Here is a 27,473-nt window from a genome sequence, read left to right as displayed (position 1 = left end):
AATTAAGGCTTAATTTGGATGTTAGACAGATTTCAACAAACTTTGTATTATCTTTAGATAGTTAGTGGGCATCAGAAGTAGTCATGTAGTCATCAGGAGTAGTCATGTAGTCATCAGGAGTAGTCATGTACTCATCAGGAGTAGTCATGTAGTCATCAGGAGTAGTCATCAGGAGTAGTCATGTAGTCATCAGGAGTAGTCATGTAGGCATATAGTCATCAGGAGTAGTCATGTAGTCATCAGGAGTAGTCATGTAGTCATCAGGAGTAGTCATGTAGTCATCAGCAGTAGTCATGTAGTCATCAGAAGTAGTCATGTAGTCATCAGGAGTAGTCGTGTAGTCATCAGGAGTAGTCATCAGAAGTAGCCATCAGACGTAGTCATGTAGTCATCAGACGTAGTCATATAGTCATCAGGAGTAGTCATGTAGTCATCAGGAGTAGTCATCAGAAGTAGCCATCAGGAGTAGTTATGTATTCATAAGGAGTAGTCATGTAGTGATCAGGAGTAGTCATCAGGAGTAGTCGTGTAGTCATCAGGAGTAGTCGTGTAGTCATCAGGAGTAGTCATGTAGTCATCAGGAGTAGTCATGTAGTCATCAGGAGTAGTCATCAGGAGTAGTCATGTAGTCATCAGGAGTAGTCATGTAGTCATCAGGAGTAGTTATGTAGTCATCAGGAGTAGCCATCAGGAGTAGTCATGTAGTCATCAGAAGTAGTCATGTAGTCATCAGGAGTAGGTATGTAGTCATCAGGAGTAGTCATGTAGTCATCAGGAGTAGTCATCAGGAGTAGTTATGTAGTCATCAGGAGTAGTCATCAGGAGTAGTCATGTAGTCATCAGAAGTAGTCATGTAGTTATCAGAAGTAGTCATGTAGTCATCAGGAGCAGTTATGTAGTCATCAGGAGTAGTCATCAGAAGTAGTCATTTAGTCATCAGGAGTAGTCATGTAGTCATCAGGAGTAGTCATCAGGGGTAGTCATGTAGTCATCAGAAGTAGTCATGTAGTCATCAGGAGTAGTCGTCAGGGGTAGTCATGTAGTCATCAGAAGTAGTCATGTAGTTATCAGGAGTAGTCGTCAGGGGTAGTCATGTAGTCATCAGAAGTAGTCATGTAGTCATCAGGAGTAGTTATGTAGTCATCAGGAGCAGTTATGTAGTCATCAGGAGTAGTCATCAGAAGTAGTCATTTAGTCATCAGGAGTAGTCATGTAGTCATCAGGAGTAGTCATCAGGGGTAGTCATGTAGTCATCAGAAGTAGTCATGTAGTCATCAGGAGCAGTTATGTAGTCATCAGGAGTAGTCATCAGAAGTAGTCATTTAGTCATCAGGAGTAGTCATGTAGTCATCAGGAGTAGTCATCAGGGGTAGTCATGTAGTCATCAGAAGTAGTCATGTAGTCATCAGGAGTAGTCGTCAGGGGTAGTCATGTAGTCATCAGAAGTAGTCATGTAGTCATCAGGAGTAGTCGTCAGGGGTAGTCATGTAGTCATCAGAAGTAGTCATGTAGTCATCAGGAGTAGTTATGTAGTCATCAGGAGTAGTCATCAGGGGTAGTCATGTAGTCATCAGAAGCAGTCATCAGGTGTAGTATCAGATGTAGTCATCAGAAGTTGCACTATTTATGTATATAATATGTATGTATGTATACAATAGCATGAACTGGGCTGGTCATATACTGTAACAGCCATTGCTATGGAAGTGCTTTAGCAAAGGCAGGAGTGGTTCTTGATAAATATTGAACTTTCCATCAATACTGTCATATTCCTTGCGATTGGCACTATATAGTGTGTTCAATGATATTCTGAATTGTTTGCTTTTTTGTCAATCAGCTAATTTACGCAAATGCCAGTCCAATGGTGGGATCAAGATTGTGCAGATTCAGTTTTATTAAAATGTGTTAGTGATTAAACTGTATTGTTGTGTGGGTAGAAAGGGGAGTCATTTATTATTTGTACTTGTATTGCCAAGGCAGCAGCTACTCTTCTTGGGGTCCAAACGCATTATTAAGGCACTTACATCACGTATAAAACAAAATATAAAAGTACATCATATAACATTATTACATCCACTACATACCTACAATAAAAAATGTATAATACCACCACACAACAAAATTACAATGTAAGTGCGTATAGAGTGAATGTGCTAGCGTATGTGTGTGTCTGTACCTGTGTGTTCTTTTTCACAGTCCCCGCTGTTCCATAAGGTGTACTGTATTTGTATCTGTTTTTTTAATCTGATTCTACTGCTTGCATCAGTTACCTGATGTGCAATAGAGTTCCATATAGTCCTGGCTCTATGTAGTACTATGTGCCTCCCATTGTTTGTTCTGGACTTGGGGATTTCGAAGAGACCTCTGGTGATATGTCTTGTGGGGTATGCATGGGTGTCCAAGACATTTAAGGGCCAGACATGTTACCCTGTTCTGAGCCAATTGTAATTTCCCTAAGTCCCTCTTTGTGGCACCTGACCACATGACTCAACAGCAGTCGACAAAACTAGGGCCTGTAGGACTTACTTTGATAGTGTCAAGAAGGCAGAGAAGTGCTTTATTATGGACATACTTCTCCCCATCTTAGCTACTGTTGTATCAATATGTTTTGACCATCACAGACACCTCAACTTGCTCAATTTCCACATTATTCATTACATGATTTAGTTGAGGGTTAGGGTTTAGTGAATGATTTGTCCCAAATACAATGCTTTAAGTTTTTGAAATACTTAGGACTAATTTATTCCTTGCCATCCATTCTGAAACTAACTGCAGCTCTTTGTTAAGTGTTGCAGTCATTTCAGTCGCTTTATTAGCTGACGTGTATAATGTTGAGTCATCCGCATACATAGACACACTGGCTTTACTTAGTCATTAGTAAAGATTGAAAAAAGTAAGAGGCCTAGACAGCTGCCCTGGGGAATTCCTTATTCTACCTGGATTATGTTGGAGAGGCTTCCATTAACCTCTTGAACCACTGGGGGCAGTATTTCATTTTTGGATGAAAAACGTTCCCGTTTTAAGCGCAATATTTTGTCACGAAAAGATGCTCGACTATGTATATAATTGACAGCTTTGGAAAGAAAACACTCTGACGTTTCCAAATCTGCAAAGATATTGTCTGTGAGTGCCCCAGAACTGATGTTACAGGCGAAACCAAGATGAAACTTCAAACAGGAAATGAGCAACATTTCTGAGGCGCTGTTTTCCATTGTCTCCTTATATGGCTGTGAATGCGACAGGAATGAGCTTACACTTTCTGCCGTTTCCCCAAGGTTGTGCAGCATTGTGACGTATTTGTAGGCATATCATTGGAAGATTGACCATAAGAGACTACATTTACCAGGTGTCAGCCTGGTGTCCTGCGTCAAATTTTTCTTTCTTTCTTTCTTTCTTTCTTTCTTTCTTTCTTTCTTTCTTTCTTTCTTTCTTTCTTTCTTTCTTTCTTTCTTTCTTTCTTTCTTTCTTTCTTTCTTTCTTTCTTTCTTTCTTTCTTTCTTTCTCTCTCTCTCTCTCTCTCTCTCTCTCCCTCTTTCTTTCTTTCTTTCTTTCTTCTTTTCTTTCTTTCTTTCTTTCTTTCTTTCTTTCTTGGGAGGAATGCTAATGTAGTTACCAGCAGTAAGATATGAGTTTAATTTACAAAAAGACATTGGGTCCAAAAATGCTTGCTGTCGTTCTACACCACAAAATACAGTTCTATACAAAAATGGATACAATACTATCTTTCACCGCGCCTCTCTCCGGTAGCCTAGTGGTTAGAGCGTTGGGCCAGTATCCAAAAGGTTGATTATGGCAGCCCCCGCACCTCTCTGATTCAGAGGGGTCGGGTTAAATGCGGAAGACACACTTCAGTTGAAGGCATTCAGTTGTACAACTGACTAGGTATCTCCCCTTTTCCATGTCACTCTCTCCCACTTTGTAGTCGGTCCATATCCTTCTCTAACCTTTCTCTTGCTCCAACTCTCTTTACTTTGCTCATTATACAAGCCCATAGCACATTCCTCTGTTTGCCTATGCTCATCCACTCCTCATCTGAAAAGGGGCTACGCATTAAGACCCATCTCCTGCAGTGTGCGGCAGCTAAATCAATCTCCCACCTAACACCAGTCTAATATCTCCTCCTCTGAGAAGAGAGCAGGCCGTAAAGAGGGCAGTGACAGATGTCCCACTCCACACTCATTATGGAACCCAGGTAATCTCGACAACGCCCTGGGAGGAACATGGTGCATTCAGGGCCCGTTATGATTTACTGCAATAGATGTGAGTTTATGTAGGTGTTATACACTGAGTGTGCCAAACATTAGGAACACCCCTTTTCCCATCAGAATAGCCTCAATTCATCAGAGCATTGACTCTACAAGGTGTGGAGATGCTGGCCCATGTTGACTCCAATGCTTCCGACAGTTGTGTCAAGTTGTCTGGATGTCCTTTGAGTGGTGGATCATTCTTGATACGCACAGGGAACTGCTGAGAATGGAAAAAAAACAGTGTGCCTGGCACCTACTACCATAGCACGTTCAAAGTCACTTCAATCTTTTGTCTTCCCCATTTACCCTCTGAATCGCACACATACACAATCCATGTCTCAATGATGTCAAGGCTTAGAAATCCTTATTTAAACTGTCTCCTCCCCTTCATGTACACTGATTGAAGTGGATTTAACATGTGACATCAATAAGAGATCATAGTTTTCACTTGGTCAGTCTATATCATGGATAGCAGGTGTTCTTAATGTTTTGTATACTCAGAGTCTATGCACATCCCAATGGCCTTTCTCAATACAGTATGTAGATAAGTTAACTGTATTTCGCATATCCAAACTTTTCAAAGTAGATGTCCACTGTCTTGGTTCTACAGACCTACAGTCTCTGCTAGTTTTCTTCCTGGTCTGTCATTGATTGACAATGTTTGTTGCTGATAAAATCAGAGCTAGAAACCAGCAAAAGCTTCAATCCTAATGGACTGAAAAGAGTTATGAGAAAAGTGACCAGATTTGACTTCCACTGAACACACAATAATGGTTTATTATCATGCATTCAACCCCACCAGGGACATTCATGCCTCTTGAAAGAGTCCCAGCGCAGATCCAGTACAACATGCCCTCTAAACTGACTCTCGGTCATGGTCAAAAGCTAAATGTAAACACAGCTTCATTTGATTCACCGCATGAACTCACCCCGCTACCTTTAATTTGTCAATGTCACTTCACTGCAAGCATTCCACTGGGCACAGACGTCACTTCAACGTCTAACTTTGATTTACATTTGGTTGAGTTGTCAACTAATGCGAATTCTATGTGAAATCAACAAAACATTTCACCATGACATTGGATTTAGGTGAAAAAAAATGACAACATTTCTTTACATTGATGACTTTTCCAAATCCAATCACTTTTCCACTTTTATTCAACATCATCACATTTAATGTTTTTGTTCAAATGACGTGGAATTGATGTTGTTTCAACCAGTTTTTGCTCAGTGGGAAACAAAGCTGAGTAGAGGAGAAGGTACGATGCATGATTCACTTCTTTTGCGACTCTACAAAAAGCCGTGATCCGTAAAAGCAAACTGAAAGAAGTTTGTTTTTCTGTTGAAGAGTTTAAAATAGTTTTTCCTCTTTCCTCCTCAACATTGACTCTTATCTGTGGGGTTTTGGTCAGTATTGGTCAGACAGTTGGTATTTATGTAACACTCTTGTAACTCACTGTGTCTTTATTTCACCTACTGTGCATACCTGCAATCCTGCCAATCTGGAGAAATTGCAGGTCAAATCCAAAAAACAAAGAGCAGCATCATTCTCCAAATGAAACATTGTTTATACAGTATAGGCATATGTGGGATTACCATCTCCTTTGCAAGAAAATATAATTTTCAAATGATGATTCTCTGGGTGGGACACCATTCTCCTAGTGCTCATAGGCCAAATAATGTGGAAGCTATTGCTAACCGAGCAATACTCACATGAACTCAAAAATGATGAGTTGAAAAGGCAAAATGACAAATGGAACAAGATAAGGGAAACAGAGAGGAGACATTTAAAAGGGATGCCATTGATGTGTTCATGTGAATAAACAAACATACTTTAATGCTGTCTGAGTTTAGCCCAGAGGACACAAAACCAGCTGCTTGAACAGCGATAAAAGCAAACAGCCAAACAGTCAGCGTGACATTAATGTAGCAACTCTAGTCCAAATACGACATACACTAACTACAGTATAGCATCTATGGACAAACTCCCATTACAGTCCATTACAGTCCAGTCCTCTGCAGACGTGTACAACAGATTCAAAGCTGAGATAGCTCGTGAAGTGGGGCTTTAGGCTATCGATGCTCCATGAATTCCTCCATTCCAACAGAGTACATGCATGAGAGCTGTACAAAATGCTATGGAGGTATGGGCTATAGACCAAAGTTTGATATCAAACATTTGGTTGATATATTGTTACCGTGATTACAGATAATCATGAATGAAATGTGAATAATGATGACTGTTAAGTTACAGGGGCATAAATATCAAACCCCCCCAAAAAATACCAACCTCTCCTATTATTGGTAATGGTGAGAGGTTAGCAAGTTTTGGGAGAATGATCTTTGTGCATCTGTAACTTTCTCAGTCATCGTTATTTATGATACTATTTATTATTCATGATTATTCGTAATCCTTTTAGCATCCACATTGGCGTAGATGTGTTCAAAAGCATATTCTATAGTTAATTACAATAAAAGTTACCACAAAATGACACAATACGTGATTTATCATTCATTTCTATTGGCACAACATAATCCGAAACACAACCAAAACAAACTGCAAATGCATCCAACAAGTTTTTAGAGTAACAAGTGTGATGAAGTCATTGTGTGCTAGGAATATCGGACCAAATACTAAACTTTTCACAAGATTACTTTTTACTCAATACATATGACAACACCTTTTCCCCCACAGCAGACTGAAAAGATTTAACATGGGTCCCCAGATCTTCAAAAAGTTATACAGCTGCACCATCGAGAGCATCCTGACCATTCCATCACCGCCTGGTATGGATACTGCTTGGTATCTAACCATAAGGCGCTACAGAGGGTAGTGCATACGGCCCAGTACATCACTGGGACCAAACTTCCTGCCATCCAGGACCTATATACTAGGCGGAGTCAGAAGAAGGCCCAAAAAATAGTCAAAGACTCCAGTCAGCCAAGTCATAGACTGTTCTCTCTGCTACATCACGGCAAGCAATACCGGAGCACCAAGTCTAGGTCCAAAAGGCTCCTTAACAGCTTCTACCCCCAAGCCATAAGACTTCTGAACAATTAATCAAATGGCCACCCGGACTATTTACATCGCTGCTACTCACTGTTTATTATCTATGCATAGTCACATTACCCCTACCTACATGTACAAATTACCTCGACTAACCTGTACCCCTGCACATTGACTAGGTACCGGTACCCCCTGTAAATAGCCTCGTTATTGTTGTTATTTTATTGTGTCGCTTTTTATAAAAAATGTACTCTATTTCTTGAACTGCAGTGTTGGTTAAGGGCATGTAAGTTAGCATTTCACGGTAAGGTCTACTACACCTGTTGTATTCGGCGCATGTGACAAATAACATTTTATTTGTTTTGATTTGATATACCACAGCTGTCTTCATGAATCTTATCTAAAGGATTAGCCTACCCATACCGTATGTAATGACACAAGTTCATGCAAACTGTCAGTATCTGGGGAATGTGTGTTTGGTGTTAGATAATGTCTCTGATCAAATGTATTCTTTTTCTTTTCTTGGTGACCTGAACATTGATTGGTTATAATCTAGTTGTCCTTTCAAGAGGAAGCTTCTTACTGTGACTAATGACTGTAACATGACCCAGGTTATCACTCAACCAACACCACCGAGAGCATATACCAATAGTGTTGGATCTGAGGCATCCACTTGTATTGATAAAATATGAATTAATACTGCAGAGCTTTGCTCTAAAGCAGTATCAGTTCCCATTGGCTGTAGTGACCATAACATTGTGGCAATAACAAGGAATGCCAAAGTACCAAAGTCAGGTTCTAAAACTATTTAGAAGATATCATACTAAATGGTTTTTTTTGTAGAATATGTTAAAACAATTATGATGGTCTGATGTGTATAAGTAGGATAATCCAGACGATTTGGGAGTATTTGTAAAATTATTCTTGCCAATTGTTGACAAACATGCACTTGTCAAGAAACTGTGAAAACTGCTAGAGCAGCAAATGATGCAAAAAAAGGTGGCAAACAAGTCAGGCTGCTCAGCTGATTGGTTGACATACTTTTAGAAATTGAGAAATGGTGTGACTAAACTTCACTGAGAAGTGAAATGACAACAAAACAGTGAACCATAATATTTGTGTTTCGAAGATCTAATAATGAAAGAGAAGGATTGCTATTTTGAATTTGGTCAAGTTTGCGTGGAAGAGATGGAAAAACGATTGTTATCTATCAAAAATGATAAACCGCCAGATGAGAAACTATTGAGAACCAAAGCCTAAAGGAGTGTGTGTGTCCACAGGCGTGGAAGGTAGCTAAAGTAATTCCACTACCTAAAAATAGTAAAGCACCATTTGCTGGGCTCTAACAGCTGCCCAATCAATTTGCTGGCTGTTCTTAGTAAACTGATGGAGAGGATTGTGTTTGAACACATGCAATGCTACTTTTCAAAGAACGACGACTGATGTTCAGCATGCACATAGGGAAGGGCACTTAACTTGTACTGCTCTGACTCAGATAAATGGATATTAAGATGATAGTTGGAGCTGTATTGTTAGATTTCAGTGCAGCCTTTGATGTTATTGATCATATGTTATTTGTTACTGAAAAAAACTCACTGGTCATGGCCTTACCTCACCTGCCATCCCATGGTTAGAGAGCAACTTATCAAATAGAAGTCAGAGCGCATTCTTCAATGGAAGCTTCTCCAACATCATATATGTACAGTGCAGTATCCCTCAGGGTAGTTGCCTTGGGCCGTTACTCTTCATTTAACAAATGATTTGCCACTCTCATTACAAGAAGCTAAAATGACTATGTATGCTGATGATTGCACTCTCTACACATCAGCAGCTACAGACAGTGAGCTTACATAAAGGGTGTGTAACATCAGATGGTCAGTTATCATGGTCAAGTCGAATTGACAAAGTTGTGGTGAAGATGAGGAGAGGTATGTCTGTTCTAAAAAATATTTTGACACAAAGATCAACTGTACTAGTTAATCAGGCTCTGATCTTGTCCCATCTTGATTACTGTCTGGTAATATGTTCTGGTGCAACAAAGAAAGACCTAGAAAACTGCAACTGGCTCAAAAGAAAGCAGCACATCTTACCCTTAACTGGAGACACATAACTAACATCAACAACATGCATGATAGTCTTTCATGGTTGATGGTTGAGGAGAAATTGGCTACTTCTCTTCTACTCTTTTTAAGAAACATTTGTGTGTTGGAAATGCCTAGCCACTTGTAAAATCTATTTGCATACACTTCAAAAAGACATACAGTACATACCCCACCAGACACGCCACTATGGGTTTCTTCACGGTACCCAAACCAAAAACAGATTTAATGCGTCGCTCAGTTATGTATAGAGCTATGTCAACGTGGAATGCTCTGCCACCAGAGGTTACTCAGGCAAAAACATGTTTTACTTCTTTTTGTAACTGATAAAAAATGTATTGTATCACGGCGCCTTTCCTCTTTCTAAAGATCTAAATTAAATATATATATATATATATATATATATATATATATATATATATATATATATATAGTATTTTTGTTATCTCGGTGTCTTTCCAATATATAACTCTTATTTCATTTTTTATTTAATTAAATATCTTGTTGTTTTTCTCTATAATGGTACTGTACTTTGTCAAGTATCTGTACGTTTTATGTGGAAGAGTAGCTGCTGCATGTGCAGTAGCTAATGGGTTTTCTAATAAACTGAACCTCTTCAGTCCTGAGCTTGATCTTTTTGACAAAGCACCAGAGATACCTCATGGGAAATACAGAAGAGAAGTGTGCATTGATGATGCATATACAGACAAATCCTTATGAGTTCTGCACAAACACAACTTCCTTTACTGTAAGGCCCACTGTTGTGTCAAGTCATTACAAGAGTTGACATTCATACAGATAACTAGATACTGTATGTCATTAGGTAATACTGTTAGGCATGGTCTTCAATGCTACAGCACCATGGTGCCTGGAACAAGGAGGGTATAACTAATACTGTATGTTGCCTAACATCTGTCTGCACAGTGGAAGTGCAGAAAGTGCCAGTCGACTGATGACTCAGCAAGGAGAAATACAGCCTCAGCAGCCTCAAGTGATATATTTACACATACGAATGTACAACTGACTCCATCCCGGGAGCAATTCAAATAAACAAAATGCTTGTCACTTCCTTGTACAGCCACATTCAAATGTAATTTAGTGCTTTGTCATGACAGGATGATAACCCGATGGGTCAAGAGCTTGTTATCTGCAGTAGAGGTTGACACGGGAACAGGAGTCCCGCTGGGTCTTGCAGGTCTGTGGGATTTGGGCAGGAATGGGAGTGAAGTTCTGGAGTCAAGTTCGGGACAGGATCGACAGTCTACAGGAATGAGTGGTAGAAATATGCAATGTGTGAGGCATTTCATGACAAAAAACTAACTGTGTGTTTAGGGTTTATATACAGTCGTTTCCTTAACCCCTTACACACATGGGAATTGGCCTATATGGATAGGGATAAATGTTTAGTTCAGAAAAAATCTGGAACGCATATGCATAACCATGGTACAAATGAAAAGGGAACAGTCTGGAGATGATGGTGAAATTACTAGACTGAGGTGAGGACACAACAGTTCACCTGACAAGACTGAATACCAACATTACACTGTTGATTTAATGTGCATTTTACATTTACTGTACTTTTTGCAGCATTTGTTAAATAACAACATTTGAAAATACTCCGGATACAAAAGTAATGTTACTGCTTTGATTTGAGCTCTCCTAGCTGTGCCGTTGAGGAACTAGAGCAAGCACATTGGTTGTTGTTTAGTTTGGAACAGGGCCCTGCATCCCTGCCATCACACACTTACTGTTGTTGTTTACGCAATCCATAACATGTTCATTATAAATCACAATCTGGGTCAGGTGGGCATCATTTGAAAGCTTGTTCCATTGCCAACATGACTAGCTAAATTATCAAATAAGATCTTACAGTGTTAGGCTTTCACAAGGCAATTCAGAGAAGCAGATCGTCATTTTGGTTCGCATAGAATGGAGTCATCTGTGATTTCTGATGCATGGTCTGCGGAACATTTTCTTCACGATACAACAAACAGGCTCATTCTGTTCAGGACATGCCAGGATATAACACCATGTCATATTGTAACTGTACATCAAACATAGTGATCATAAACGTTGACACTTTATATGACATGAGTTTTATTATATAGAAATGTGAAGTTTACATTTGGACACTTGGACGCTTGCTTGTATGACATCAAAGTGGTATTTATTATAATCTTCAACGTCTCATTTTCAAATACATCGAATCCTCTTCATTTACAGCATTTCCCTCACTCCGACAACAACAAATGTCCAAAAGTTGCTCAATTAGCGGGAGGGATGGGGCAACCTCTTGTCTCGTGCAGTGCTCAAGTTCAGAATGGCTCACAGGCAAAACCCAATACAGAGCTGTGATGAACAGGCCCTGAGCTCTGAAATCATGTATAGCTGTTACTGTACAGCCACTGTATTCCAATTTAGGCAGTTATCAGTGTCCAAATCTGCCATGTTCAACCTGTGTACAGGTACGAGTGAAAACGGTTAATAAAAATCAATAAAGAAATAAATGGCAATTTCCCCCCTTCCTTCGGCTCACTCTCACTCCTCCAGTTGTAGCCATGGCCACTGAGCAGTCGCTACTTTACATCAGATACCAACATACGTCAGTGAATGATACTGCCTTCAAGAGAAGTATTGAGTTCATCCAATTCTGGGTAGAAGGAATGCCTTCATTGCCAAAATCTTGTAATGTGTTTTTTATCAGCTGTGTGAGCAGGCAACTATGTCTTGCGTGCTGAGCTGCAGCAAAACGGAGCAGTTGCTATGTCTACTCCCATTCAGAGTGGGGGGACAGACGAAGAAGCAGCTAACAGAAGAAGTTACTCTAATTATTGACTACCTGACGCACCAGGTGTTAATGTGCTGCTTTGCTGCAGAGTGTCAAATGCTTTGTGAAATACATCCTAGAGTGCCAAATGCTTTATGAAATACATCCTAGAGCGACAAAATGCTTTGTGAAAAACATCCTAGAGCGCCAAATGCTTTGTGAAATATATCCTAGTGTCAAATGCTTTGTGAAATACATCCTAGAGCGCCACATGTTTTATGAAATACATCCTAGAGCGACAAAATGCTTTATGAAATACATCCTAGAGCGACAAAATGCTTTGTGAAATACATCCTAGAGTGCCAAATGCTTTGTGAAATACATTCTAGAGCGCCAAATGCTTTGTGAAATACATCCTAGAGCGTCAAATTACTCCTCAGACTACAGATAGACCAGAGGAAGTGGAGAAGACGGGGGTTTTGATGCGATCACACTCAGAGAACATGTGAATGATATGTTCTTTAATCACTCGTCTGCACTGAGGGTATTTTGACTGTTTGGAAATGTAATTGAAGTGCTGAGTTAAAGCGTGTAACACCAGGATGTGGATGTCAGTGTTACTGCCTCGTCAAAACTGGTCTCTTTATTCATTATTTAACACTAATGGGGCCTGGTTATATTCAGAATGAACACATTGTTTAGTCATACTTCTTGTCTATTCCTATCCCTGATAAGTAGCATCTCATTAAAACCGAATCCAATTGTATTAGTCACAGGCTCCGTAAACAACAGATGTAGACTAACAGTGAAATGCTTACACCAAATGTATTCAACCAAAATGCCATGACAAACTCTTGAGTTGCTGATGTTATAACAGGAAAATCAATAAACACTAGTATTTATTTGTGTGTCTACTGAAAGTGTGTGAAGCATGAGTCCATGATAAAGTATCCCTACCACAGGTCTCAATTTACTTTCAAACAGCTATGAATGGGTGTACAACTTCTGCACAACAGTTACTGGTCTCAGCAATTCATTGCTGATTCCAGAGTTTACTGTGTTCTAAAAGTGGATAAGAAAAGGTCTGGCCTAAAGGGAGTTATAGGTGAGATGAATTAAATAATCCAGACAATTAAGACTAGCTTCTCCAAGAACCGTGTCAAGAGTGCAATCTATTATTACTGTTTTCCTTGTGGCCATGGGATGAAACGCACAAGCAATCAAGGTTTCAACCAACAAATGCACACATGAAAAACATAAGTCCCACCCTAACCTAATCAGCGTGCAGAGCACTGGCAACAAACAAAAAACCTCCCCCTTTGTACTGTTGGTTGAATTTTGTTTAAAAAAGTAATAAATAAATGACACATTATGCCTTTAACATGAACATGACCAAAGATTTAACACAACTTTTTAGGCAATTACACAAGAATCCCCTCTGTGAGTCAGTGTATGGCTTTGACAACATGTTCTAATCGTTTTGAATCACTAAACACTCTGACCTCATTATGGAGATCCCCAGATTGACTATTTATGTGAACTGTGATGTGAAGTTATTTTACTATTGATATAATGCTCATACACCATGAGAACATGAAGCGATGATGTCTTATGAAGTGATTTCATTTGAATGATTTACAAACGTTGACAGGGAGTCATATTTAATCTATGCTTCAGAAGCACCCAAAAATGACTTTATGATGAGAACTGTAATTAAAGGCATTGGAGCAAAGATCCAAAATATTTTCATCCTGGCAGTTCAGATGTACCGTTCATTGTAAAGAGTGCAATGGGAATCTAAGGTAGACAAAACAATAATTGGATGTGTGTTCCACAAACACCCAGTTGATGGGATAGTGCAGCATTTGGCGACATTTTTGTATTTACCCAGAGTCAGATGAACTCATGGAGACCATTTTTACGAAGGAAGTTGAATGTAGTTTCTGGAGCTATTGCTAATAACGTTATCACAATGAATGGAAGTCTATAGGAAGAGCAAGCATACAAATGGTATCCGTGAGTTCATCTCACTCTGCGTAAGTACAAATAAAAGGGCTATTTGCCAAAATGTCACACTATCCCTTTAAACATTGATCAGCATTGTCAACAGAACAATATAGTTTCAGGAAAAAAACGTTTCTCCTATAGATTACGACAGGTTGGCTATCACAACTATGGTCATCATCATCATCATCATCAACCTTGTAATGGCCTTCCTCATTGGATAAGAGGTATTTTATAGGTTGCACACAATAAAAACATTCTACAAAAACTGTAAAATACAACACTCCAGACTATGTTTTCCACACACCCACACATCAACCCAGACACACCCTCTACCCCACCCCCGCTCCCCCACTCACCATAGTCAGAATCATAGAAGATGATGAACTTCTGCCAGCGCAGCTCAGTGACCAGGGTCAGCATGACGTCGTTGAGGCGAGCAGGCGGACGAGCGGCCAGGGTGTAGCTCTCCCCATCAGGGCTGGGGTTGAGGTGGCAGGAGGTGCGTGGCGTGCCCTCGCCGTTCCTTTGGATAAACAGGTGTGGTATGTGCATGGCGTCGGTCAAGGACTGGAGGGCGTTGGCGGCTGCACAGCCTGTAGACGTCACCAGAGCCAGGATGCCCTGGTTCATCAGCTCACAGGCTGAAGAGGGACAAGGATAAGAGAGGGACATGATAAGACACACTTCAGACATTCCAATAAGGCAGCAGAGAACACAAGGGATCAGTAGTGGTCAAATGAAAGTAGTGTTTTCTGTTTGTAGAGATGACTAAGATAAAGATGGAGATAAAAAAATATGGAGATAACAAAATTCCAGAGAAAAATAGAGCAGGAGACCAGGGTATGGGCAGGGAAGGAACTGAGGGCACATACTGCCATGGGCATTGGGACAACAAAAGAAAGAGGATGGGTGAAAGAGTTGGTGGGGCCTGTAGAAAAGTAAAATGTCACAAAAAAGGCACAAGTACAGTACAGTACAACAAGTTATGCAATAAATCCCTTTCTCTTTTGCATGCACCCCCTTATCCCTCCCCATCACAACAGAAACATATATTCACTGTAATCTGTCACTCAGAGTAACACACAAATCCATGTTTGTAATAGTTGGTCCAACCACCATTTCCTCCTGCTGTTTGTTTATGATTGTGTGTGCTTGGGAGAAAACAAGACGCTTGTGGTTGGGACAAATTATTATTTATATTTTACAGTACTGTATAACATCTATGGCTCCAAATTTACTCTGAAATGCTGTTCATTATAAGTAATAGTAAATATTGTATGAATGTTGCGCATCTCTGTAGGTGAGTTCTGCTTATGAAGTGTTATAAAGTACTATGCTAGTTGGAAGTGTGCTTGGAGTCATTCAAAATGGTAAATAAACATTTACCAGTGCTTAAAAACTGCTGACTGCCAAGTACACAAGTCAATGTCTTTATTCAAAGATACAATACAAATAAAATGTTCATGGTCATAAGTTAAACAAGTTTAATGTGAGTGTACAAGCTGTAAATCTTCTAAACTTCTACCGACTCCCACCCACACACTAAAAGCATCAACACATATCAACCACCTACAGTATAACCAAACAGAAGTCCGAAGTCGAATTAACAAGGGACTCTGATTCAGTCTTAATTAGGCAGGAAACTTTCAATCAACCATGCCTTGGGTCAATGAATACTTGTCTTGCATAAATAAGTACACTGAGTGTACAAAACATCAGGAACACCTTCCTAATATTGAGTTGCACCCACTTTTGCCCTCAGAACAGCCTCAATGTGTGGGGGCATGGACTCTATAAGGTGTCAATAGCGTTCCACAGGGATGCTGGCTCATGTTGACTCTAATGCTTCCCACAGTTATGTCAAGTTGGCTTGGATGTCCTTTGGGTGGTGGACCATTCTTGATACACACAGGAAACTGTTGAGCGTGAAAAACCCAGCAGCGTTGCAGTTGTTCACACAATTAAACTGGTGAGCCTGGCATCTACTACTATACCCTGTTCAAAGGCACTTAAATATTTTGTTTTGCCCATTCAATCTCTGAATGGCACACATATACAATCTCAAATGTCTTTATTGTCTCATCTACACAGAAGTGGATTTAACAGGTGACATCAATAAGGGATCATAGCTTTCATCTAGATTCCCCTGGTCAGTCTATGTCATGGAAAAAGCAGGTGTTCCTAATGTTTTGTGCGCTCAGTGTATTATCAATGCACCTGATCGTTCCATGCGTAAAGGTGCTGCTCTCTGGCCCCATACGGGGGTGGAGGAGGGTTCGGGGCAGGATGAGGATGAGAGACAGAGTGAGAGAGAGAGAGAAAGAGGGGGAGGGGGGGAATAAAACAAAAAATATGTGGATGAGTGAGGGAAAATAGGAGTAGCATATCAGGGGGTGAGAGAGAGAGAGGGGGGAGACAGAGAGACAATGAGGGCATTTAGGTGATTGAGGGACCTATTTTCCCCGAAGCACCTTCACATGCTAATGAATCCCCCGTGACCTGAATCCTCAACAGCCCAAAAACATTCCCAACTGGCTTGGCACTCACAAATTCAGTTCGACAGTTCAGTAGAGGAACTCAGTGGTTGAAATTACCCAAAGTTCAGAAGAGCAAAAATATCCTATTTAAAGTGAATGTTTTTCTACATAAATTGCGTTTAATTGAGACCTTAGAATATCTGTGTCGACCTAATCAAGTAACATTGTGTAGGAAGAAATGCAGCTGGGAGTTTAATTGGTAAAACCAACGCCTTTCGATATCACACCTCGTACCCTTCAGAGGAGACTGGGGAGGACCATGCTCCTCAGTGAATTTCATTAAAAAAGTTGTAATTTTTAGATAAAACTATACTAAATATGTTCACCTCACCAAATAATTGATTAAAACACGCGGTTTTGTCATGAAGTTCTACAGTAGCCTCAGGAGCACTCTGTAGGGTAGCATCACGGTGAAGCCATAGGACAGCTTGCATTTGTCCTCCTCTGGGTACATTGATTTCAATACAAAAACCAAAAAGGCTCATGGTTCTCACCCCCTTCCATAGACATACACAGTAATTATGACAACTTCCGGAAGACATCCTCCAACCTATCAGAGCTCTTGAAGCATGAACTGACATGTTGTCCACCAAATCAAAAGATAATTAAATAATGAGCTACAGCTAGCTAAGACAGCAGTGCATAACATGTGGTGAGTAGTTGACTCAGAGTGCGAAAGACAATATTTAAACAGTTTTGAACAAATGAATTTCTTTAAAAATGAAGGAGAAGCAATTGAGAATCCTAGCTATATTTCTTTGTATTTTTTTCCACTTTCACTTTCAATTAGCTAGAGAACGCAGCTAGCTAGTTTAGCCTACTCAAACACCCATTTCAGGAGAGATGCTATGTTAGCTAGCTGGCTATGGCTATCCAACACTGGAATTCTTCCAAGTCAAGGCAAGCGTTTGGTTTTATTAATTTATTATCACCGGGAGCCACCAGTGTAACTGCTAAACTGCTTGCTGACTGTACATTGTACGGCATGATAGTAGCGGGTTTACTATGACGTTAGCTGACTATGACGTTAGCTGACTATGACGTTAGCTAATATGGTGACAACGATGTACACTGTGTGTAGCAGTTAGCAGTTATGATATGATGGTCACAGACAGCTGATGTGTTGTGCACTGAAGTCCACAAGCAAAGGGAAAAGGTGAGAGGAGGAGAACGTGTAGATGCGAGAAGGAATTATACAACAAACAAAATTATATTACTGTTTGTATGTGGCTGCTATGAAAGTGAACTGTGTGTGCGTGTGATCAGGTGTGTTTTCATTCTGCCGATTCTGTTGAAAAATATTTCTTAAATGGAAGCAAACGGAATGAAACAGGGATAAACAAACCTGAATTTCTCTTTTGCTGTTGGACTTATATCACCCTATATGAGCTAGATGCAGGATAGAGGATGCAAGGCGGTATTGAATGGGTCACTGTCTGTCACCTTAATTACTCACATTTTCTCTTGACCTGTGCACCTACGTTGTACATTTTCATTCATAGGCTAGGTTGTAGTAAACTCATGATGGGTATAGGGAACATTTTGGTATCATGTTGTAGCATTAACCTATCGATGTTACATTGAGCTGGCTGAATGGAAGATGAATGACAGTCATCCAATATGCTGTAATAGAAATAACGCCATGCTCATTAAAACTGGCCGCCATTGACTCCTCGATACTGGTACTCCTTGTATATAGCCTTGTTATTGTTATTTTATTGAGTTACTACTCAATTCTTAATTTTTTTGAGAATATTTTCTTACCTTTTAACTGTTTTGTTGAGAAAGAGTTCGCAAGTAATAATTTCACGGTCAAGTCTACACCTGTTGTATTCGGTGCATGTGACAAATAAAATTTGATTTTATTTGACCATCCTACGCTCTACTAATGTGTCATTTTCATAATGGCATCATTTTCCCCTTCTCTCCCTCATTCTACAAGCTAATGGTGTGTCAGGAAATGGAACCAAATAGGAGCACAGCCATTATGTCTACACTAAACCCCTCCTATCCCAGTATAAAGAGGACATGATTTGCACATTTTTCCCTGGAAAATAGACTATATTAATATTTCAATTCCATTACAGACAAGCCTCTCTGACGGGCAGAGGTCTGCAGAGGCACTGGCAAAGATGATAATGATGGAATAATGACTACTAAATGTTCTCACTAGAGTAGAAAGGGGCTATCATTCATATGCTGCTGTGTATCTGACACATCATGTTCGTTGAACTGCAGGCCTCATCCGCAGGAAGGTTTGCTTACTAAAATAAATGTACTCAGACTTGGATAGGTTAACATGGTATATATACAGTGCCTTTGGAAGGTGTTCAGACCAATTTACTTTTTCCATATTTTGTTACATTACAGCCTTATTCTAAAATGGATAAAATAACAAATATTCATCAGCAATTTACACACAATACCCCATAATGACAGCAAAGACATTTAGACATTTTTGCAAATTAAAAAAAAAATAAACAGTTGTATTGAGACCCTTTGCTATGAGACTCGAAATAAAGCTCAGGTGTATCCTGTTTCCATTGATCAACCTTGAGATGTTTCTACAACTTGATTGGAGTCCACCTGTGGGAAATTCAATTGATTGGACATGATTTGTAAAGGCACACACCTGTCTATATAAGGTTCCACAGTTGACAGGGCATGTTGGAGCAGAAACCAAGCCATGAGGTCAAAGGAATTGTCCGTAGAGCTCCGAGACAGGATTGTGTCGAGGCACGAATTTGGGGATGTGTTCCAAAAACCTTCTGCCGCATAAAATGTCCCCAGGAACACAGTGGCCACCATCATTCTTAAATGGAAGAACTTTGGAACGACCAAGACTTTTCCTAGAGCTGGCCGCCAGGCCCAACTGAGCAAGGGCCTTGGTCACCTAAAGACCCTCAGACCTTGAGATACAAGACTCTCTGGTCTGATAAAACCAAGATTAAAGTCTTCGTCTGAATGCCAAGTGTCACTTCTGGAGGAAACCTTGCACCATCCCCATGGTGAAGCACACAGGCAAGACAATGCAGGAGTGGTTTTGGGTCTCTGAATGACCTTGAGTGGCCCAGCCAGAGCCCGGACTTGAACCCGATTGAACATCTCTGGAGAGATTTGAAAATAGCAGTGCAGCAATGCTCCCCATCCAACCTGACAGAGCTTGAGAGGATCTGCAGAGAAGAATTGGATAAACTCCCCAAATACAGGTGTGCCAAGCTTGTATACCCAAGAAGACTCGATGGTGTAATCGCTGCCAAATGTGCATCAAGAAAGTACTTAGTAAAGGGTCTGAATTCTTACGTAATGTGATATTTCATTTTTTTTTTTCTTTCTTATAAATTAGCAAACATTTCTAAAAACCTGTTTTTGCTCTGTCATTATGGGGTATTGTGTGTAGATTGATGAGGAAAGAAAACTATTTAATCAATTTTAGAATAAGGCTCTAACATAACATTAGGTACTATGGCAAGAGCTGTTCAGTATGGGTAGAAAAGCTGGAAAAAGGTCACTTCTGGTAGATTTGGATTTTGCATCAAAAGCAATAATCCATTTGTGTGTGGGGTGAATTTAAACGCGGCTAATAAACACAGTGCATACCATTATGCTTACGCAATTATTGCCACAATGCTGTCATGCATCACAATCTATTGACATTAAAATGAGCCCAAATGGGGGGTTTATCAAGCGAAATATCTTATGTTCCTTAAACTCTTAATTGGAAACATTAAAAAGACATCTGTCTGAAGGATTGAAGGCTGTTTAAAAACAAACATTGTTTTGATTCAGATGTTTCCCTGCAGATGCTACTGCCACATCAAAGCACTTCTGTATGCACAGATTGGGATGTGGCAAATTATTATACATCATTGCAGTCACAGGGGACATTATATACAACTTCTGCCGAGCAATCCGTTGCAAATTATGAGATTATCTTCAATGTGTACAGTTGTAATTGGAGCATAGCAGAATGTAGCTAATGAACCCCACCAATGCTGTGGAGAGAGTATGTAAATTGGGGCTGTTGGAAGAATTTCAAACGGCAAATGAGATGATCTCATTTAGTGTCTCTCTCTCTCTGTAAACACACTAAAGTTTAATCAAAGGGGAAACCTTTGCAAAAAATAACCAGCGACTGCATTAATGTTGACACCATGTATTCAGTATGTTGCACTTGCACAGTAGCTGTAAATAAAGTTAAATAGTTTAATAAAGGTTAAATATGATATATATTTTTTGAAATACAGTAGCTGTAAAACATGTTGAATGTAGATAGAGACAATAATATTGGTATATGTTGTGACATAACCAATGAGACAGATTAAAAGACCAGCCACACGGATTCCACATAAGCCCAAGATGTGTGGGAACCTCTTGGCAGTTAGGCCAATAATAAATTGATATTTCATAATCCCATTGATTTTCCTCAGTATACTTCAGTAGGTATTCAATCCAAATCTTCTAAAAGAATTCACTCCTTTTGACCATGGTTAATCTGTGAAATATGATTGTTTCTGGTTATGGAAATTAGGCTAGTGGCAATGCCCAAACATTTTTGAGATACCCCTACCCGAGGTACAGTACCAGTCAAACATTTGGACACCTACTCAATCAAGGGGTTTTCTTTATTTTCAGTGTGGCAGTGTGGGTGCAGTGTGGGTGCAATAATTGAATAACATGGATTTCTACATCTATTTTGCGACACTCGCGCACGCGACGTGTCCGGTCTGGTCAGCATGTTAGGATATCTTAATGCATCTTGGAAATATAGACCTGTAAACACAGAGAAACAATAGGAGGAAATGTCAACAATGAATATTTTTAATGAATGTAAGATTTACTTTTTGGTAGCTGACTAAAAGACAACTTTCCAAGTCAAATGTACTCTCATTCTGTGCTGTATGGCCCTGCCTGACAGAATACATTCAGTTACACATGCTTTTTTATGTCGTGGCTATTTGAATCTGCTCTAAGGAAAACAAGTGGGCTCAGACATCAGAATTAGATGGTTTGGGTTCCAAGATTCTTTGAAGGGTTGTGTTACTTTAGCCCCTACTATTGAAGTTAAGTCAGGTAGGTGTGACTATAGTAGGCTCAGATTGATGCTCAATGTTAAATTCTAATCTTTCTACCATTACATTTAAGACAATATGTGACCCGTTTCAAGAAGCTAGGCGTATGTACATATATTTTTATCAAAATGTGTTTTTGGCAGAAATGCCTTCTGGAACATGTCAACGTTCATGTCCTTTAATAACAAACGTGTATGCCTGTAAATACAAACAAAATTGTTAAATTACGAGCCTAGTTGGTTTAGCCACGGAAAAATACAGGAAACTTCCCGCTAGCCATGGTTGGTTGAGATAATGGATGGGCTGAACATGCCAAGAGATGAGTTAAGATTGGTCTGCCATGCAGCGTGATTCTATCTATAACATGAGCTGCTCAGTTTGTGTGGACAATCTGCTTTTTTTAAGAACTGAAAAAGTGTTGCTAATGCTATCAACATTGCTGCAATGAAGTTAATAGCGCTATCGACGAAGATCAATGGGAAAAAGTTGTGATGGACTACTTTCAGGAGGACGATTGTGCCATGCTGAGTCTCTCTGACTCTGAAAATGAATCAGAAGATGAGGAAATCCCTGATTAGGTAAAACATATTTTTATTGAACCAGACATTGTAGTCTTCTGATGGCAGTGATGGGGGAAGAAAAGGTGATCAACAGTGTTGTTGTCATTGAAGAAGTTGACCGAGTTTTGAAAACAGTGAAATGCCTAGTCGAAGCAGAGAGATGATTGCCAAATGCGGAGAGTCGAAAAGAGAACACAGAAGGCTGTTGTATAAAACACATGTCTCCAAATTACATTTTCAAACTAAGGGCAACAATGGCATCCATGACAGAGAGCGAGAGTGTTCATCCATGTATACGGACGGGTAAGAGTCTAGCTACATTTTCAGATATAATACATTTCTAATTTTGTCAGAAAGTCAGAAATTGTCAGAAATTTTCATTGCAAGTTAAAGCATACTTTTAGCTAGCTAGCTAACGTTACGTGTGTGATCTGTATAGTAATATTAGTTGTATCTCAAGAAAGCCATTTGTAGTGCTAGTTATAGCCTAATGTTAGCTAGCTAGCTAACATTGAACCTAGTTGGTTAGCTTTAGCTACCTGCAGATTCATGCATGGTGCATGGTAGTATTTGTTGGGATTTTGGTTCATTGATACATGGCTAAACAAAAGACTCCACTATGCAAGTAACCATTTCACAGCACAGTTTACACATTCTGTATCCTGTGCAAGTGACAAATAAACATTGATTTTATTTGATATAGAGTGTTTACCAGAGATTGTAATATGAAGAACAACATGACCTGCACCAAAGTCAAATTAGGATATAACATTAGGCCAGCGAGAGTGTGTCCAAGTTCTAAAATTCTCCAGTAGAATGCCCTGCTTTTAATTTGTCACATTCACAACCGTAAGCTATTTTCTGTAATTAGCTCGCCATTAACTTGTAAATAATGATCTTGTTGTAAGTTGATTTTCCTGTAATAATGAATACAAATTAGCTAAAGTTAAGACCTTGTCAGCGATATGTTATGGTCAGTATTTGAACTGGTTAGTCAGCTAACAAGCTAGAAACAAACCAAATCATTGATCAGAAAGTTGCTTTTAGTGGCCTGGTTTTAACTGGATGGGTTTATGGGTGTTAAAATACACCAGTTATGATATTTTGGACCACCAGGCTGCTGATGTCATGCAGACAGATGTTTTTGGGTTTATACTTCTTATAACGATAATGACAAGTTTGATGTCAGAAGACAATTGAATGTTCAGGATGTCACTGCGACAACTGTATACAGAAATGTCGATAGAACTGGTATAAACCAGCCTTTAATCTTAAAATCTCTGGTTGTTTAGCACATTACCATACTCACTCTGTTTAGCACATGGCCTCACGTGAATCCTTAAAGAGATGGGTGGGGCCAAGGTTTAAGAGGGTGTGAATGATGCTGAATGGGTGTAGACAAAGGAGAGTTCTGTAGTAGGTGTACCAAAATATTCAAGGAACAATTTCTCAAAAGTGGGGTTACAAATTTATCCATTTTCAAAGCAGAATTACATTGTTCCTCAACTGTAGTGTTGATATACCATTTTCTAGCTCTGATTATCTACTTTTTTCAAACGTAAAAAACAACATTTTGCTACATATGACTGAATCGAGTCGGTCAGTCCCATATGGCCACAGTGCTGCTAAATGGCACAAGCATGTAATGAAAGTTTATTCAGGCTCTGGATGCTCACTGATTAGTGAGGAAACGTACCATGCATTGTGGCCTGGTGAGTCACCAGATCGCTTGCAAGACAATGCGGTGTTAAGGCAATGGTCAAAGACCCAGTTAGAGGTGCGGGGTAGGATTTTTGTGGTCATGAGCTATCGAGGAGACCACAGCATTCATGGCACAGGAGCCAGTTTATCGGGCTGAGATTGATATGAGCCTTTAGCCATTGAGGTGACAGGGGTTTATCACATTCAAAACTCCCCGGATTCGATTATCAAGGAGCATGAAGAAGCTTCTTTTTTTTTTGCAGGGATCCTGTAAAGCCAGTGAAGTACTGTGAGTGGGCTATGCCCATTGTGCCTGTGACCAAGAAGGATGACAGCCTTAGGATATCTGGTGGACTTCGCGACACAGTGAACACTGCAGTGTTCCCTGATGTTTTACAAAGCTGGACATAAGACAAGCACACCGGCAGCTAGCTTTAGATGAAGATGTAGGGGAGCTTTTGACTATCAACACTGCTTTTCAGGGCAACAAGGCTTTAGTTTGGAGAGTCCACAGCGGTGGCCATTTTTCAGCACTACATGGACACCTTGCTAGCAGGCATTACAGGGATCCAGCCGTATTTGGATGACACATTGAATACAGGCCGGACCCCGGAAGAGCATAAGAATAGGCTGAGGCGCTTTGTGGAAGCAGATCTACAACTGCAGAAGGAGAAGTTCATTTTTGCTGCACCCAGTGTTGAGTTCCTGTGGTTCCACATTGACACGGATGGAATGCGATTGACCCAGGATAAGGTAAAGGCCATTAAGGAGATACTTTCTCCCCAGGACAAGTCTGAGCTAGAGTCATTTCTGGGGCTTCTCAACTTTTACAACTGCTTCCTGCCTGACAGTGTTGGAACCTACTTGACCAGGCAGCTCCTTGGAATTGGACTGACCCTCATGTGGAAGCCTATAAAGAGGCACAGAGCAGCTAGATGGGCTATTAGCCCATTATGATGATAGAAAACCCCTGTTACTGGTCCATATGGGCTCTGTGCCTTGTTGAGTCATGTGGAATCTGATGCTCGAGAGGCACCGTGTGCTGTGCATCTAGGACCCTAACTGCACAGCTGGATAAAGAATCCCTGGTTGTTAGCTTGTCCTCTGCTGTCGTGATAAGCACCCTCCGTCTACTATTTGCCACTCATGGGTTGTGTGACGTCCTGATGTCAGACAATGGAGCTGCCTTCACTTCTGCTGAGTTTAGACACATCACCACAGCCACATATAATCCGCCCTCCAATGGGCAAGCTGAAAGCATGATTAAGACAACCAAGGAGGCTCTGTCTAGGATCTCGGTGGGTGACTTGCAGACACAAATATCAAGGTTCCTGCCGTCTCAGCATGTTGCGCCCACAGCCTCTACTGGGAAGAGTCCAGCCGGGCTGTTAGCGAACGGGCGATAGACCACCTTAGACCAGCTGCACCAAGACTTTGCAAGTGAAATGCGTCTAAGGCAGGAGGATGATGCAGAAAGGGACCATAGTCATTTAACACATTTTGGCTTTAAATGAGGAGGACATTTTGGATTTTTGGCATTTTGGCTTTACTCTGGAGGACCGAAGCGGGTCCATGCAGTCGTGGAAGAAGCCATTGGAACTGTCTCTTACAGGACTCGGACGCCTGGCAGTCAAGAGCACCGCAGCCATGTGGATCAGCTGCAGGGCTGCAAAGCAGAAGCCCCCTTTGCTGCCACCTGCTCCTTCGCTGGCTTGGATGAACTGGACACCACGCCTTGATGTGGAAGTAGAGTGCCAACTCCAGAGCCGTGCTCCCCAATGTTATGGGGAACCCACTATGTGACTGGGGGGAAGGAGCGTTGTGTACTGAGTATTTTCACCATGTCATAGACATAATAGAAGCTCTCATTTTAGTTACAACTGTTTGGTGAAATGATTACACCCCAGTCTGGCCAGTCAGATGGGAGCTAACGTTGGCTGTGAAAGCACACCACCTGTGCCATTAAGGTCCAGCATTTTTGTCAGAGGCCACATCACAGGGAGGCCACATCACAGGTTACAATAGTACTGCCAATGACCGTCATTTTGTTTGTTCCAAAAAAAATCTGTGTTTGCATGTGGAAATTGTATTATGCACCTTTAACAGAAAAAAATAATCTTCTGGTGTCACACCCTGATCTGTTTCATCTGTCTGTGTGCTTGTCTCCACCCCCTGTCTGGTGTCTACCATCTTCCCCCATTATCTCCTGTGCATTTATACCTGCGTATTCTGTGTCTGTTGCCAGTTCGTCTTGTCCCGTCAAGTCCTACCAGTGTATTCCCATGTTTCCTGTGTTCTTACTTTTTGCTTTAGTTTTCTTTTATATAGTTTGGACCTTTCTGCCTGTCCTGATCCTGCCTGCTGTCCTGTACCTGCCTGACTCTGCTTTGGATTACGACTCTTTTCCTGCCTTAACTTAACTGTTGCCTTCCCCTTGAACTATAATAAACTCTGAGACTCGTACTACCCGCCTCCTGTGTCTGCATCTGGGTCTTAGCCTGAGACGTGATATTCTGGTGTAAAAACATGTACATTGAAGGAAATTCACGAGCACCACAATGTCTTCTTCTCTCATGCTCTACCAAGGTTTTCCATCACACAGCTTTGACCTACTACAGTAGATACTGTATGTTGGTCTATTGTACTTCAAACAATGTGTAGGCAGGTTGCCTAGGATTCAAACCTTCTCAAACAGCCTAATTCATACTCTTCAGAAGGATAATGGACTTTACAGAGTCCTGCTTTGAAATAATGTATGTATACATTGAGTATACAAAACATTAAGGACACCTGCTCTTTTTATGACATAGACTGACCAGGTGAATCCAGGAGAAAGCTATGATCCCTTATTGATGTCACTTGTTAAATTAACTTCAATCAGTGTAGATGAAGGGGAGGAAACAGGTTAAAGAATGATTTTTAAGCCCTGAGACATGGATTGTGTATGTGTGCCATTCAGAGCGTGAATGGGTAAGACAAAATATTTCAGTGCCTTTGAACGGGGTATGGTAGTAGGTGCAAGAACTGTAACACTACTCGGTTGTTCAAGTTCAACAGTTTCCTGCGTGTATCAAGAACGGTCCACCACCCAAAGGACATCCAGCCAACTTGATACAACTGTGGGAAGCATTAGAGCCAACATGGGCCAGCATCCCTGTGGAACGCTTTTGACACCTTGTAGAGTCCATGCCCCAACGAATTGAGGTTATTCTGCGGGCAAAGGGGGGTGGGGGGCTGCCATAGTACCATTTGATGGAGGTTAAATCACGTGTAAATATTTTTTTTGTGTACAACACTCATGCCTATAAAGACTGGGTTGGTGTAATTTTATTCTGAATCCAATACAGCCAACATGATTACACTCAATCATGTTCACATTGTTGCCCTTGTTTATTTTGTATTATGTTATTCTGTCTTTAAAAGGGTTTCACAAGACTCTTGGTATATATAGGACTATGTGTGTCACTGCTATGCCTTTG

General features: G+C 40.5%; 1 protein-coding gene across 1 annotated transcript in view; it reads right to left on the bottom strand.

Moving 5' to 3' along the window:
• Nucleotides 1-27,473, bottom strand: part of LOC110502511 (glutamate receptor ionotropic, delta-1) — a 450,947-nt gene that overhangs the window by 179,532 nt on the left and 243,942 nt on the right. Inside the window, exon 3 of the mRNA XM_036960054.1 lies at nucleotides 14,481-14,765. Coding sequence (XP_036815949.1) covers nucleotides 14,481-14,765 — 285 coding nt within the window. The remainder of the gene's footprint in view (nucleotides 1-14,480; nucleotides 14,766-27,473) is intronic.

This window comes from Oncorhynchus mykiss, chromosome 23 (assembly GCF_013265735.2).
Source record: "Oncorhynchus mykiss isolate Arlee chromosome 23, USDA_OmykA_1.1, whole genome shotgun sequence".
NCBI lineage: Eukaryota > Metazoa > Chordata > Actinopteri > Salmoniformes > Salmonidae > Oncorhynchus > Oncorhynchus mykiss.
This window is presented reverse-complemented; position numbering and strand designations above follow the sequence as displayed.